This window comes from Orussus abietinus, unplaced genomic scaffold (genome assembly GCF_000612105.2).
Source record: "Orussus abietinus isolate OABI.00-Male unplaced genomic scaffold, Oabi_2.0 scaffold14, whole genome shotgun sequence".
In the NCBI taxonomy this organism is placed as follows: domain Eukaryota; kingdom Metazoa; phylum Arthropoda; class Insecta; order Hymenoptera; family Orussidae; genus Orussus; species Orussus abietinus.
In genome coordinates this window covers 462,572-477,242 of record NW_019395994.1, presented here as the reverse complement: position 1 = coordinate 477,242, position 14,671 = coordinate 462,572, and the positions used below count along the sequence as shown (strand labels likewise).

Sequence of the window (14,671 nt, the reverse complement as noted above, 5' to 3'; positions counted from 1 at the left end):
CTACCTAAAGTCTCTTGTTCAAAAGAGACAACTAACGTGCAAGGTCGAATTCGTTAATTATCCTATCACAATCATCGTAAAAACTCCCGTGATCCGGGAGGACATTTTCACAAACTTGTCCCGAGGTGCGCGATCTCTCCGTGGTTCTTATTCGTTGAAATTAAAACAGTTGTGGTTCGGCATACTCTCGTGTGCATCGCCATGACAACCGGATTGTTTGGACATTTCTCAAACGGATTTCGGTCTCGCCGCGTCCACGTGGCTACTCTCTGTCAAACAACAGACATGTCGACCGCAATTCGGTGAATTTCCGGATATTTCTCTGGAAAAATCTATCCATCGTATTGTTATGCCCAACAAAAACGTATTGTTAGTCGTGCCCAAAACAGGCCGCCAGTAATTACTCTGATGAAAACACAAAATGAAAGTTTTAATAAAAGTGTAGCAATGCCTGGCCTTTGCAAAGTACGCAATATGCCTCAGGAGGGAAGGTAAAATGTTCGCTCACTCGGCTTTAATATCGATGAATAATTAATTAAATTGAAAGGACGCATTATTGCTAAGCGAGTAATTACATTTTCGTTGATGATCCTATTTCGTTCTAAAAGGTATAATTTGGGAATGTAATAATATTTAATTATATAAAATTAACGAATCAGTGAAAATGTTAAATTGGAATGAAATATGGTTCGCCGACGATAAGTAATTCTCTAATTAAATGGAAATGATAGAAGTGGTATCACTGACATGATTTCAATATGTGCTCTTCAACATATATGGAAATGAATAAGATCGACGGCGGATACTTGGGAATGTTTCCTTGTGAGTCCTGATGTATTGTCATTGGCTTTTTCGATTAAACAGGAAGATATAAGTACTCCTGAAATCGAAAACGGTGTTTGCCGAGACAAAAATGCATTTACCTTTACCGAGGCGCGTCGTCTCCAAGGAACCATAATCTGCATTATATACGCGATGCGTTTCATTCTTGAGAAATATATTCCGCTCTCGCGGTTTTTCCGGAATCCGGAAAATTCCAGATATAACTCAATCTTCTTTACTATTCACGAGCGTAGCTCCTGAATTCTCTTGAGAGATGGAAAAAGTGGAACAAATGTAAAACCAAGTTACTTCGGACATTTTTGTCCTACGTACTTCGCGTACTCTTGGATATGTAAAAAGGGACATTGTCGAGGCAAACGGAAAACGGTCCGTTAAAAATGACGGCATACTTCCTATGGAGATTACCGAAAAATGAGCTTCTTTTCGAGGAAACTTTCCTCACACTTGACGCATATATCATACCTGGAAACAATTGTAAGAAATGAGGTGGCAAAGATGATATGGAAGGCGCTGAGAAATTTAATTAACGTCGATAAATTAAAATTCATCTATATCCTTTTTAGTAGGAATGCCATTTTGAATACTCAAGTGGGAACATAAGCTGGCGCGTTCCGTTAACGACATTTATATTTATTTTGAAGTGTTTTACAGTCTACGTTGAGAGATTTAATTACGAGAGCCCAACGATATTTTGTTTTTGGTCTGGGCTAAGTTAAAAAATTTTCTCCAAAAATCCAAATTTTGAATGTGTCAGGGCAATTCTTAGATGATCAAAGTTTCGAACAGTTTGGTCCAATACCCTTAAAAAAAAAGTTTTTTATTCGAATCGACAAGATTTGAGGGGGGTTTCACTTCACATTGATAAATTGAATGGCCAAGGAGACCGTCTCAAAAATACGGTAGAAATTCACGACACCATTTTGGGGTTCGCCAAACGATCCTTTATCTCGGCAGGGATGTCGTGATTAGACGTCGACGTTGCAATAATCGAATCTCGTGGGCATAGATGCGACCACGAATGGGATCACGGAACACCTATTTGGAATGCAACCCCGCCGCAACAATAACCTATCATTAATAATTCAATCTCCCAGCACGCCTTGTCACGTGGTTGCGCAGTTGGGGAATAATAGACCAAAGGCTCCGCAGGATTGTTCTACAGACGTGACCGGTTGCGGCAATTAATCCCCAATTGGTTCGCCGAAAGCGTAATTAATTCCTTACCGAGAGGTAGCTCCTGGAACGAGCTCTTCGTGAATGAAAGACTTCTCGGCTAATTTCGGAAGTCTTCGCCCAGGCACCGCGGAACGTGGAATATCCGTAAATTAATCGTATATAAATGTTTATTGAACGTATGTAAGATATACATAGATATCTATGAACTCTATTGTAGATCCACTCAAAGGCTAGATGTCCAGACATGGTACATAAGGTACATAAGGTCTATAGATATTCATATGTATTTGTAAAAAAAATTAAATTCATAACACTTTTTGAGCAGAGCCTGTTTGAGAACTTGTTCCGTACAGCTATGCACACAAAGTCATTTAAAAAATTGTAACAGTTGTGTTTGCGAATTTAATTGCAAATCGCGAGATCCCGGATTTACGCCCTGAGGACATCAACGATCCCTCGCGTTGACGACGCGACGGAACAGAGCCGTTGCCACGGCGAATCGGATGAAAAATCCGCTTCACAATGTTTGCAGAAGCTTTCGCGAGTCAGCTAGGTGACAGAGCACACCGGCCTGGAGCCGCCACTCGACGAGGTTAGCCGCAAACGAGATATCCTCCCGCGACTTTGTTTCTAGACGCACTCCACGGTATCTCGTGTGCTGGGAGCACGAATGCACGGATGCATAAATTTGGTGCACCCCCCAAACCCCGAATGTTTCTGCAACGGCCGCAAAAGAGCCCGGTCGGTAGAACGACATGCAACAGCTCTTTGTTGGCAGAAAATGATGGAAAGGATGACTTGTGGCCACCTAAATTTTCCACCTTTTTCACAAAGACGCGAGTACTTATATGAATGATAAAACGTGGACACTTGCGTTACCTTCGAGAGCCTCGACGTCGAGATGCAACGGAACACTAACAAATGAAAAAAATAATTCTTAGCGAGCGCCAGGCGTTGGGTGACCATAGTCAACGTTACGAGCGAAAGGGTTATTAGCCACCCCGTGGCGCTAACGAGCTACAAACAAGATACGAATAAATAACACGGGTAACTTGTACCCTTTTCCGGGCATCGCGTGATCGCGGGGAGTCCATCGGCGGAAAGTGATATCAAAGAAAGGGTCATCGTTTCGCGGTTCGTGACGTAAATCGAGACACGTCCCTGGGGTCGTTCGGTGGCTCGAGCTGCGCAAACCGGAAGGGAATAATTTCGAAAGCCAGAAATATCCGGCCGTAACGGGGGGCGATTCTGGAATGCCGAGAGCCGTGTCGCTCGTATATTCGGGAACCGCTTAAACCGAGCACGCGAATCGGGGGCCCGTTTATACATCGATTCCTGGGAGTCCCGGTTTTGACGATCCCAACAGCATCGGGTGAGTTACACGATCACCACTCCTCGCCCTCGTTTTCCGGCTTGATTAAGGTGGATCTATGCTTAAGGTGATATCAAAGAGTGATATGTTCTGGTATGAATTTCCTCCCACACTCACAGTAAAATATAGTTTATTATAAAAGTAACTTATAAATTTGGGTCAAATAAATTCGACTCGACGGTTGCTTAACGAATGGCGCGTTTTGTCTTTTGCGATTCCGTCGTTGGGTTTAGAAGAACTACGTCATTACTGTAAAGTGATGAATTACTCACTGTAAAGTGGCTAGGATTTGCGGGGATTATACCTTCGGGTTCGATACAGAAAGGATTACTCGCTGATAGCGTGTCAGAGCCATATCAGGGATCAAAATGTGAATTTCGTTCATCGGTCAGTGAGCTGAACATTTGTGATTTTAAACCGGTGGAAAAATAAATTGAAACCCTGAATGCAGGTAAATGTGGGAGATTTCTGTCCAAGCTTCCGTAACGAGGAACGGTGAATGTACTGATTTTGCAGGGGTGGAATTCAATTGCAACTCAACGGAGCTTTTTTGCATGTTAAACAAAATAAATTCAGCTCATTTCTACCGTTGGTGTAATGGAATCCAATAGGCACATACAAGGAACATTTAATACACAAAATGTTAAATCCTCAAAGAAGAGTACCTACAATACGTTTTTTTGCATTCTCCTACATTAGACCTTTCATGGGAAAAAAAGTGGTAAAAAATGTGTAATCGTTTCGACATTCACAGTGGTGTAGCCCCTTAATATTTATATTTTTTTTTATTATATAAAATATAATATATGTTATATAAAAGAGACAAAACGTATTGTTACATACTTGGCGGTATCAAACACGCCAACTATTTGGAGAGTGGAAAATGTTTTTGAGAGGTAGGGGAAAAACTAGAGCCTGGAATTTCCGCGTCGTTAAAAAGGAAGGTCCTTAAAAAGAATTTAATTCCTCCCGTATTAAAGTTTCATGTGCCATCATGGCGGGCTGGCTGCAAATGCTCGGTGCATATCTTAACGTTAAGGGGATATTATCGTTTAGAAACTAAAAATTCGATTTTTTTGTTGCATTTTCTTATAGTTTGGGCTCAATATTCTTTTTTTCAAGCCGAGGAAGGTGGTTTATATTATATAAATATGTATAGGCTGACTCCGTCACATCACCTTAATGCGGAGATTAGCGGATCCAAGTTTCCCTGATTCCCCTCCATTCTAGTCACGTTCGTTCGGCTTTAATAATTCTTGGACGGCTCTTCATTGTTGTGGCCCCCTTAATCTCTATTTACTTTTATTATTAAGTTTCGTGGAGGAGAAAGTCAGCGATATTACGGGGCCCGAGGTCTGCTGCCGCGGATTGTCGGAGTTCCCTCGTCGTCTGCAGGTCCTCTCTGGAACGGAAGGACCTAAGCCCTCGTTCCTTGCTCGTGGTCTTTAAGGGTCCTTCTATTCCTACCGCCGGGTTGTACCGGCGTACCAGCATCCGATAATTAACCCTGGAATATCAGAGAATCCGTGTCTAATTTCCTCCAGGAAATGGCGTCCTATGCCACTTCGGTCTGCGACTCTCCTCGGCGAGATGCTCATTGCACCTCTTCTAGTTTCCGCCTATCAAGCCTTCGAAGAGATCGTTGTTTCGCGAGAAAGAGTTTCTTTAGGATTCTACGTTATCGAGTGATTTCCTTATTCACGGCCGCACGTGAATTTATTACGTGTTTTTGACGAAGCGCTCACTTCTCGCACTTTCATCTCACGTTGGTTTATTCGCCGAGTTTGCTGTACGTAATAGACCCCCAGATTAATTTTGTACGAGTAGTTCTAACAGGAATGAATAATTTCATTATCACTAATCAACAACGTGAAAATTTCGAATTTCTTGCCCTTCCCTAGTAGCATAGAATAATTTCTAAATATTTCTTTGTAATCTTTGCTGAATATCTCAAGCGACAGATTTTTCAAGACTTCTTGTACATTTCATTCGAAGATATCTAAAATATTTGTTGAAAATTTCAATGACATATTTAGTTTCAATACTTTATGAACATTTAATAAAAATACATCCCTTTTCTGGTTTTCTACGATTTCCTCCGGTAAACTCCTTTGTTACGTAATGTACGTGTAAAGCCTGAAAAAATGGGGAATTACCCAACCCTGTCGATTGTCGTAAGAAACGCCTGGCCTCCTTCCAGATGAGGGACTCACGTGGAGCCATTTGGCCCAGAATTACGTGCTTCATAAGAGATGCGACGGATATCCGATACTTGATACCGATGCACGCATTGAGCCGGGATTCAAGAGGCGCATCCCTATCCTCGAAATAAACTGCCGGTAAATGCTCGCTTTGCACGCGAATAAGGCACGACAATGGCGGTCGGTATTCAGGGATAAAAACGAAGCCAACCAGCTGAAAATCGATGTTGTCCACGGCGATTTGGGATCGCCTTTTCCCAAGATCCTTCCGACGAAAAAGGAAAAAAAAGGACCGCGTTTTACAGATACGTGTCCCACCGATATTATGCTGCGTTTCGGCTGCCCTAGTTTTCCCTAGTTCTTTTTTCCGCACATAAAAGCCCGCTGGCAAAAGTCCTCGAGGAGCGGGCCCATTGAAAAGTCCGCGGAAATTTAACCGGACGCTATGGCGACGTTTCAGTCTCCATTTCGGCAATGGTTTCCGATGACGGAAGAGCTCGATTTAACTGCACAGATTACAAATCGCTACGATTGATCGTATCACGTATAGCTACCTTAAAGGGATGTGAAAGTGGCGTCTGAGGGGTCGATCGTTCGTGAAACATTTCGCTGAACTGGGTGTTCCGAATCGTTTCAAATTTTACAACGTTTGTTATATTTGAGTACTGGTGAGATTATTTCCACACGGTCTTATTTTAATTAGACATTATTATTTATTATTAGACATTAAGAGACATTATTCATTTGCTCCCAAGGTATGGGTGCGTGTGTGTGCGCTGTGCGGATTATCATAGACTATATTCATATACTGTATTATCATAGACTACTTTTTTCCAATCTGATAGTTAATCGTTTCAACTTTTGGTCTCATTACCCCTCGAAAGTTCAGGTCGTTCCCTCTCCGGGTTCGGAACTTCTGCGTCATAGAGAGATTTTTCAGATTTTCTAAGAGCAGGCTCCGAGTTTGAAAGAAGCTTTGGAGACCGTAGAGAAGATTCCTTCGGGTTATTCGACTCGGAGGGATCGCTCCCGGCTCATCCGGTCTCTTAACATTTCGCGTGAATACACCTGCATTCCCGCCTCATTCGCGCAATTTCAATGGAGCTCATTGTGAAACAGGAGCGCGAAAGAGGGTCGACAGGGTCCTCGAAGAAGAGGGAATAGTGAGTCGAATCGGGCCGAACCGTCCCCGTCCTTTGCTTCGGTGCTGCGACAGGGGAATCCCGAGGTGAAAACTTCGATCGTCTGGAATTTATTCCCCGGGCTGATTTCCGAATCCGAGAACTCGCCCCATCGCCGACGACTCGACTGAAAATCATATCAAAGTCCTGCGAGGAGCCGACCCTTTGGAAAACTCCGCCGACTCGACGTTCGTTAGGGAAAATATCGGACCCTTTTTTGCCTCCATCACTCCGGCTTCCTCTGCTTTTTCAAAGGGAAGACATTAACGCGTCCGCTGCAATTAAAAGTGTGATAGTTCTCGGAAAGGTGGGGACCTCGTGTATTTCACTTCTTTCTTCCTTGGCGCTGCGGCAAAACCGTTCTGGAGGTAGATTGAACAAAATCGCGAGTGCACTAAAGACGAGCGTATGTCGGCTGTTTTCATCTAGGAGAGTGATGGGTACACGATTCATGTGGAACATGTATTCAATATGGAAAGGGTATGTCGTGTTCGAGGAAGTTGTAGGGGACTCGGCGCATTGAAATGGGGAATCGTAATTACCAGCATGCACAACGTTCGTTTGAAAGTACCTCTGAAAGTTTTTTTCTATTTTTTATTACAAAAAGAAACTCGTTATGTGACGGAAGGACATGTAAGGTTGTGACTACTTTACGAACTACTAACGAAGAACCTTCGCTTGGTCATTGTTTTTATCACGTTGCAATGTAAAAAGTATAAAAACAAGAAATTTTATTGAACTATGTTAAAGCGGCTCTTTTGACAAAAATGGGGTTAACGGGGTCAAATTGTTCAGTTTAGCAGCTCTTTTCATCTCTGGGTGTAATCCCTGGTGCCGAGATGTTTTTGCGAAATTTAATCAGTACGCTGGCGCGATAGTTGAATGCAAAGGAAGCGTTACATGATAATTGAATCCAGTTTTTCCAAGGACGCCGAGCTTTTGTTCGCCGGCGGTATCGTTGACGAAAGAGTGGCAGTCTGTTAACGGCGACAAAACCGGCGATCGATTTCCCACGTGATTTTCCTCCGACAAAAGCGAAACTAATTGAATCCACCACGCAACGAGTACCTTCATCATTTTCCCCGACGAGACGATCAAAAGGCACATCGGTGATTCTTTGACGATCCGATCATTTCCATCGTGAGCGAGTCGCCTGAAAATTCGATACGACATTTTTGCGCGCGGATTTCCGACGGGTCGTTATTCTTTTTTAAGAAGCCTTCAGTTCCCATTTTTATCTCTAAACGGCATAAAATATTTCTGATTCCTTTATAGCTTGAAGAAAATTCCCCGCAGGGGGATTTTTAACTGCTGTTTTAGTCATACAGGAATTATTTTTACATAAAATGGATGGGGGGTAGCGCGGTGAAAATTCAAACTTTGTGAATAAGAATCACCCTAAGCCTAGTTCATTGAATGTATAGAAATGGATTAATGAAAAATCCAACGTTAATGTGAATATTACGTTTCAGAATCTCATCGACGATCTGAAGAGCGAGTTGGGCGGCAAATTCGAGGACGTTATCCTGGCGCTGATGAAGGACCCTTGCGAGTACATGGCGAAGCAACTTCACAAAGCGATGGCTGGCATTGGCACCGAAGAGGAGACCCTCGTGGAGATCCTCTGCTCCAGGGACAACGAAGAAATCGGTGCGATCGTCGACGCCTATGAAAAACGTAAGTGCACGGAAAAAAATAATTTGGGGACATGGTTAAAATACTGCGGGAAGTAAAACCACATAAATGGTGGAATTTACCACGTGGAATGGGAAATGTAACCCTGCGAATAGGTACTGTATCCATGGCGCTGCGCCTAGGAGGTGCAGGGGGGATCACCATTTGGAATGGTAATATTAACTACATGAAGACGTTACAATACGCACAGGAAAATGGAAGGTTTATCTGGGAGCGGTAACCATATATTATAGGAAGGTTATTCCCGTTGCAAGGTTATTCTCAACTTGCCTAGGTGATTGCGGAAACAATGGTTTGGCCCCATTAGTTTCGACAGTGCCGCAGGTAGCAAAACTTCTCGCAGACGATGCAGACTGCTCGTTTGCATATAAGACCCGTCACTATCCCTTACGTTTAAGTTACAATGACTCTACTCCTTCTCCAAGAAGAGGGAAAAAGTAAGTGATCGTCAAGGGACCATATTTTTTGAGCATCAAATGATATTTCACTCCTTGAGGTAGAAATGCATAAGAACCCGGTCAGAAACGTAAGTAAAGCGTTCGTGATCATACAATTGAATTTTTTATATGGATGGTAAATTTTTAAACGGATATTTACAATCATGCACAATATTGGAACAACTCGTTCCTTGTGGTTATTTGGAAGTTATGTTGATTTCGTCAATTTCGTCGTTTTTGTCAATTTCCTTGGACTGGAATCGCTTTGCCAGGTCGAGGGAAGAACTAAGACCCCGTCTCGTAGACGGAATCTCGGATGGCAATCAATCGAGCGTGCCGGTCGTGAAAAACGACCCCGAAGACCTACATTTTGTCGGAAATTTCTCTAAAAGGCGACACCGAGGGGAAAATTCCCAGGAATTTTTCATGGGACTGCATCCTCGAGGCTTTATGCTTTATGGGCCCATCATGGAGCGGGTTTCATCAGGAGTATGATGCATTAGGTATAGCGAGCTTGGGGGTGCATACGATGCAGTTTACTGGGCTATGATGTGACAATTTCAGTGGCTAAGACTGCGTCCGGAAAAGTCATTTTATTTTCCTTCACAGATATCTTCGAAAGCACGAACAACCAAACCTTTATTTGCACAATGGAAAGCTTCCGGAGTAAATTTCGTTCATTTACCTCATTAAAGTCGAAATTTCCGCTCTTATCCTCTGGTAAAACGCTCTTGTAATTAATCCAGTCCTCTTCTCGTTTTTCACTTTTAATTAAGTCTTAAAACGGCATTCTTCCAAAGGAGAGTGCCAAAAGTCAGGAAACCCTTTCAAAGAATTCCATGCGGCAGATAATGTTCACTTCACTCGTTTTAATGCACTTTTCTTGGCACTGATTATCTTGCTCTTCTTCATTTTCCTTACATTTTAACTTCTTTTCTTTTTTACCGACGTCGATCAATTGCACATCGAGTTTCCCCGTAGGTCAAGAAACTTGGTAGAGTTTCGAGCCAAATACATTTTTGAGCGAGAAAACTCGTTTGTTCTTACGGAATTGTTCCGCCCCGGAATTTTGGTTCCTCGCGGTTTATTTTCGGGGACAGGGCCATTTATTATGGTCGATAGTATTCTCCGTAGCAAAACGAGGGCTAAAACCGCCCCGGCTAGTTGTGAATAACTATGCGGCTAGGCGGTGTTTTCACTTGGTCGAGTTTCGCAACTTCCGGCGTTCCCACACGACCGCCGCAACTTTCCCAAAGATGTGGATTCCATAATCCTGCCAACTTCCGCCGTCGAGCCTTCATTGTGCGTTAACGGCGTTCACCACCAAAGTGGGGACGATGACTTTCCCCGCTAGATGGCACTAACATCGAATTCGGTGGGAGGTAACCAAAACATAGGAAACGACATTTTCATTTAGTACAGTACCAAATATAATACGAAAGTCCGCAACGTGGGTATTTAGAAAAATCTTTTTTCACCCACGTCGATAAAATGTCTCGACGTGCAAAGTTTTTCATTTGAATGTAGAAGAAAGTGGGAATATTTAAAAGTTCTGGTGGTTTAAACGTAAGTCATGACATCCCTTTGTGAGCCCTTTGTGACTGTTCCAGGACATTATTTTCTTGAATGCCTTTAGGATAACTTGTAAAGAGCGGTCGTGTATTCTCTTGGAGCGCGTCCACTGCAGTTTCGACTTCCGGTGGGCAATACTTCCCCGGAATTTCTCGGCACCTTCCCAGTCCCCGGAAAGGTTCCCTCCATGGAGAGTATGCAAATCTCTGGAATCACACACCGGGATATGATTTACATTTAAACGCTTCGCCACGACCGGAAAATTCTTAAACCTTCGCGTATTACATCCTGCCGCGAAAACCTAAAAACGGAGAAGTTCATGAAATGATGCCGTTTTGAATACTCAAGTGGTAACATAAACTGCCGCGTTCCGTTACCGGAATTAATATTTATGTTGAAGTCTTTTACAGTCTACGTTGAGAATTATACAAACCGAAGCGTTTCATATGTCATTTCGGTAAGGCAATAACCTCTTGGTGACGTCCGAAATCTGTAATTATGCTAATCGGATAATCGTTACGAATAACCGCACTTCGGTCATGCTGGCCGACAAAAGTTAATGCCGCAGTCGGGAAAGTTTTATCTTTCACTTTTCCACTGCGGGATTACAGTTGTAATCGTACCGCCAAGAGCGCCACCGTGAGTGCTTTCGTTAAACTTTATGGAACCTATTGGGACACAGCTATATCTGCGGCTCTTAAGTTTCGCCAGACTAGACTCGGGTCAGCAGTAGCTCTATAATTAAGGGCGCTCACCACTCCAGCGATTTTGCAGGGCCTCCGGGGGACAACGATTTCCAGCGTATTTCTAAACCAATCGAGCTCTACGAGTGCTCATATTAAAGATGAAGTGTTGACCTGTGTTTACATGGGAGCGATTTTTGATAAGTGGTCATTTTCACATAAAAAAGTACGACATACTTTGAATGCTCTTTTAACTAGGAAGGAGTTGCGTTATCGAGAATCGCTCCCATATGAACACACGTCAACGTTTTACCTTTAAAACGAGCACTCGTTGAGAAATACGCTGAAAATCGTTGTACTCGTGGACCACCTTTTTTATGATTTTCGGCTTCCACGCGAAAGTTCTTCGTTCTAGTCTGGGATAAAGAAAGGAATTTTTTCTTTTTAAAAATGAAATTTCATGAGCATCGCGTTCTTCCTTCCGATTGCTAGAGATAGCCAGAGAAGTATATCGATGAACGACTTTTTCACGGAGCTGAATTATGAAAGCAACCCCAATCCCGTCACCTGGGGGAATGTACCTCGAGATTACACGTTTAAGGATCTAATTGAATTGGCTTTCGGCCAAAGGTATAGCGGCGAGCTACTTGCAGCCAAACCGGCACGTTTCAACCGTATCTACTTTTCAGGATATACCCGAAGATGAAACGAATTTCCATGACTTCATTTCAATCCGGCGTTTACAATTTCGCGAATATACTTCGAGGGAAAAGAAAGAAAATCCGTCGGGCCTCGAAACAAATCTTCGCAATCTGCAACACAAATTGCAGTCGTAGTTTAATCTTCACAGAACTTAATATATGAAACAAATTGCTAGGATTATGTATAGGTAGCTATATATTTCCTCGTTCTTGCGATATCAAAATTCTTTCCTCGGATTCTGACAAAGTGTCAAGCTAATCTAAATTTTATCTACGATCTGTGGATTTCGTGTAAAAGCAGAATCGGGTGTATATATCTTGCATACGTTCAATGAACATTTATATACGATTAATTTACTGATATTCCGCGGTGCCTGGGTAATGTACGGATTATATTGCATTCGTGTGTTTTCTGGTGTCCGCATTGTTTTCCCTGATGCCGACAGGGAATTTCTAAAGTGATATGACCAATAATGAGTATCACGGCGTGGTTCCCAATCCGTCCTGTTCAGCGATCCATAGATGAGATACGCGGTGTACGATGTTCTCGTTGACCAAACCTAACCTCATCTATCCACCGTCGACGCAACAGCGTTTAATAATCCTGCAGGCTCCATGCCGAAATCCTGTTATTGTACCGACTCTGAGTCGCGCGACATAATGGCGGTCCTGTACAGTGGCGAACGCGAATGCCTCCCCTGCAGATACGGCATCGCCTGTGCAGGATGGGAGGGCATTGATGTCTCCCAGTGTACAATGGCGGACATAAATGCCTCCCCTGCAGATACGGCATCGCCTGTGCAGGATGGGAGGGCATTGATGTCTCCCAGTGTACTACCCATACTACTCGAGGCACCCACGCTTTACGCAAACGTGTACGAGGTTGTACATTAAACCTCGACCGCTATTCCTATGATGGTACTACATGAAGGGGAAATCCCAATTTTCTAGGCACTTTGCGGCGACCTTCCTTCCAAAGAAGATGCACTGCAGAGGCATCCATTTCTGATTTCATGATTTGCTTCATTTGAATTCAATAAATGTTTTATTTGAACGAAAGATTTTTTTTTAGTAACTGAAGGATTGCAAAATGAAGTGCACTCGCTAATCGACGTCGCGATCATCTTCCGGCGTTTCTCCGCCGATCCTTTCCCGAATTCGTTCCTGCACGACAGCGATTTAGCCGGAATGGCGGACCGGGTTAGCTCGCATCCGTTGGCAGTAATATCGAACGCTCGCGGGTCCACGTCGAGAATTTATATTCGCCATTCTCGCTCGCGAATCTCGCGACGACGACCTAAATAATCTCGGCGTGCAATCCGCCGAGACATTTGTATTCCGCGCGTGGGTGAATTCTTTCGGCGGATGTTACTACCGGACACTGCAGGGCGGCAGCTTGCACGTTGCACCCTGATAATTTACAAGCCCCGGCCCCTTCGCCCCGGAAGAACTCCCCTCTTTTTCCGAGGTGACGTCGAATCTCCCGAAGCTTTCTGGCTCTCCAGCTCTTTCGAAAGCTCGCAGACTCCCGCGACGCGTTTTCCGTCGTCGGTCGCGACGGGTTATTCGCTAATGAAATCACACATTTTCATGGCGCAGGAAACCGCACGGAAGTCATCTGGAAATCATGATTCGCTAACGAAATCACACGTTTTTATGATGCAGGATGACAACTTTCCCTTACACATAATAATTTATTCACAGGAAAAGAAACGAAAAACCGTGCACAGAGTCATTGATTAAAGAAGAGCGCAGGTGGGGAAAGAATTTTTCTGCTAATTAAAAATGTATAGAACCTTAAATGAATTTTTAGCATTTATCTAAAGAAGTGTACGTTTTCAAAAAATGACACAACCGTCTCTTACACCTAATTCAAGTGTTGTTAATAGTTCAAAAGGGAAGTGTCGTTAACCGTAGTACGCCGACTAGTTCTTGAGCTTTTAAATTCCTGCTGACACAGAGACGTTTGAGAGCTCCTCTATAAAGATGCAAAGTTCCATTAAAATCGGTCATTTTGAATCTTTGGACGTCCTCGTTAGAGAAGCACCGCACGAGACGAGTTCACGAGTTTGCCAGTCTCGGTTCGAGGTCCTTGAATTTCTGGAGAAGAACCGAGGCGAGACAATTGACACTAACGCGATAACGTCGAGATTCTCATCCGGCGAAGCCGGGCGAGAACGAGATCAAAGTCAAGATCCTCGACTTTCCTTTATGGCCTTTTTAAGAGGATATTAAAGAGTCAGCCTGTATATATCTGACAAGTCAAATCATTGGTCAAAGTATTCTTCTAATCCCGTGAATTCATGACTGCTTATATTTTGACGGACCAGCGTCGCCATTTGTGACGTTTAGCTGCAACTAAATTTTTTCTCTAAAAACACGCGTTAGCCAGCATTCTCTTGCAACCGAATGACTTCGCAGAAAGTCACTCTTTTCTGTAAACCATAAAACATCCCCTTGGTGGTTCCAAACATAAATTAAACGCAATTTCATGTTGGATATTCCCAAGAAGGTTCCCCTTAATCCCAGCTCGACCTCCTTTAGTGAAACATTTCCACCGAGCCTTCTCGAATTTCTAATTCTTTTTGAAGCTTTTAACGTCGGTTGGGGGGATTTCCTGTCCCCAGGGAAGGTTGCAGACAAATATTGAAGTATCCTTCTAGAAATGGGTCACCATTGAAATCAATTTCACGTTTCGACCGGGAGATCAGATCTCCGCACCTTTTAGCCCCGAGGTCGCCATTACAGTGTAGGGAGCAAGCTCTGCAGCCATTTTTCGCGTTGAAACTTCACTGCAAGGTGGCTCTTCT

The 14,671-nt window shown here is 43.4% G+C and overlaps 1 protein-coding gene across 3 annotated transcripts in view; it reads left to right on the top strand.

Annotated features, from left to right (window-relative positions):
* The window catches only part of LOC105698295 (annexin B10), a 37,430-nt gene that overhangs the window by 15,319 nt on the left and 7,440 nt on the right, over positions 1-14,671 (top strand). For all 3 annotated transcript variants that reach the window (XM_012422419.2, XM_012422420.2, XM_023434103.1), the window contains exon 4: positions 8,246-8,450. In XM_012422419.2, the coding sequence (XP_012277842.1) occupies positions 8,246-8,450 (205 nt within the window). The remainder of the gene's footprint in view (positions 1-8,245; positions 8,451-14,671) is intronic.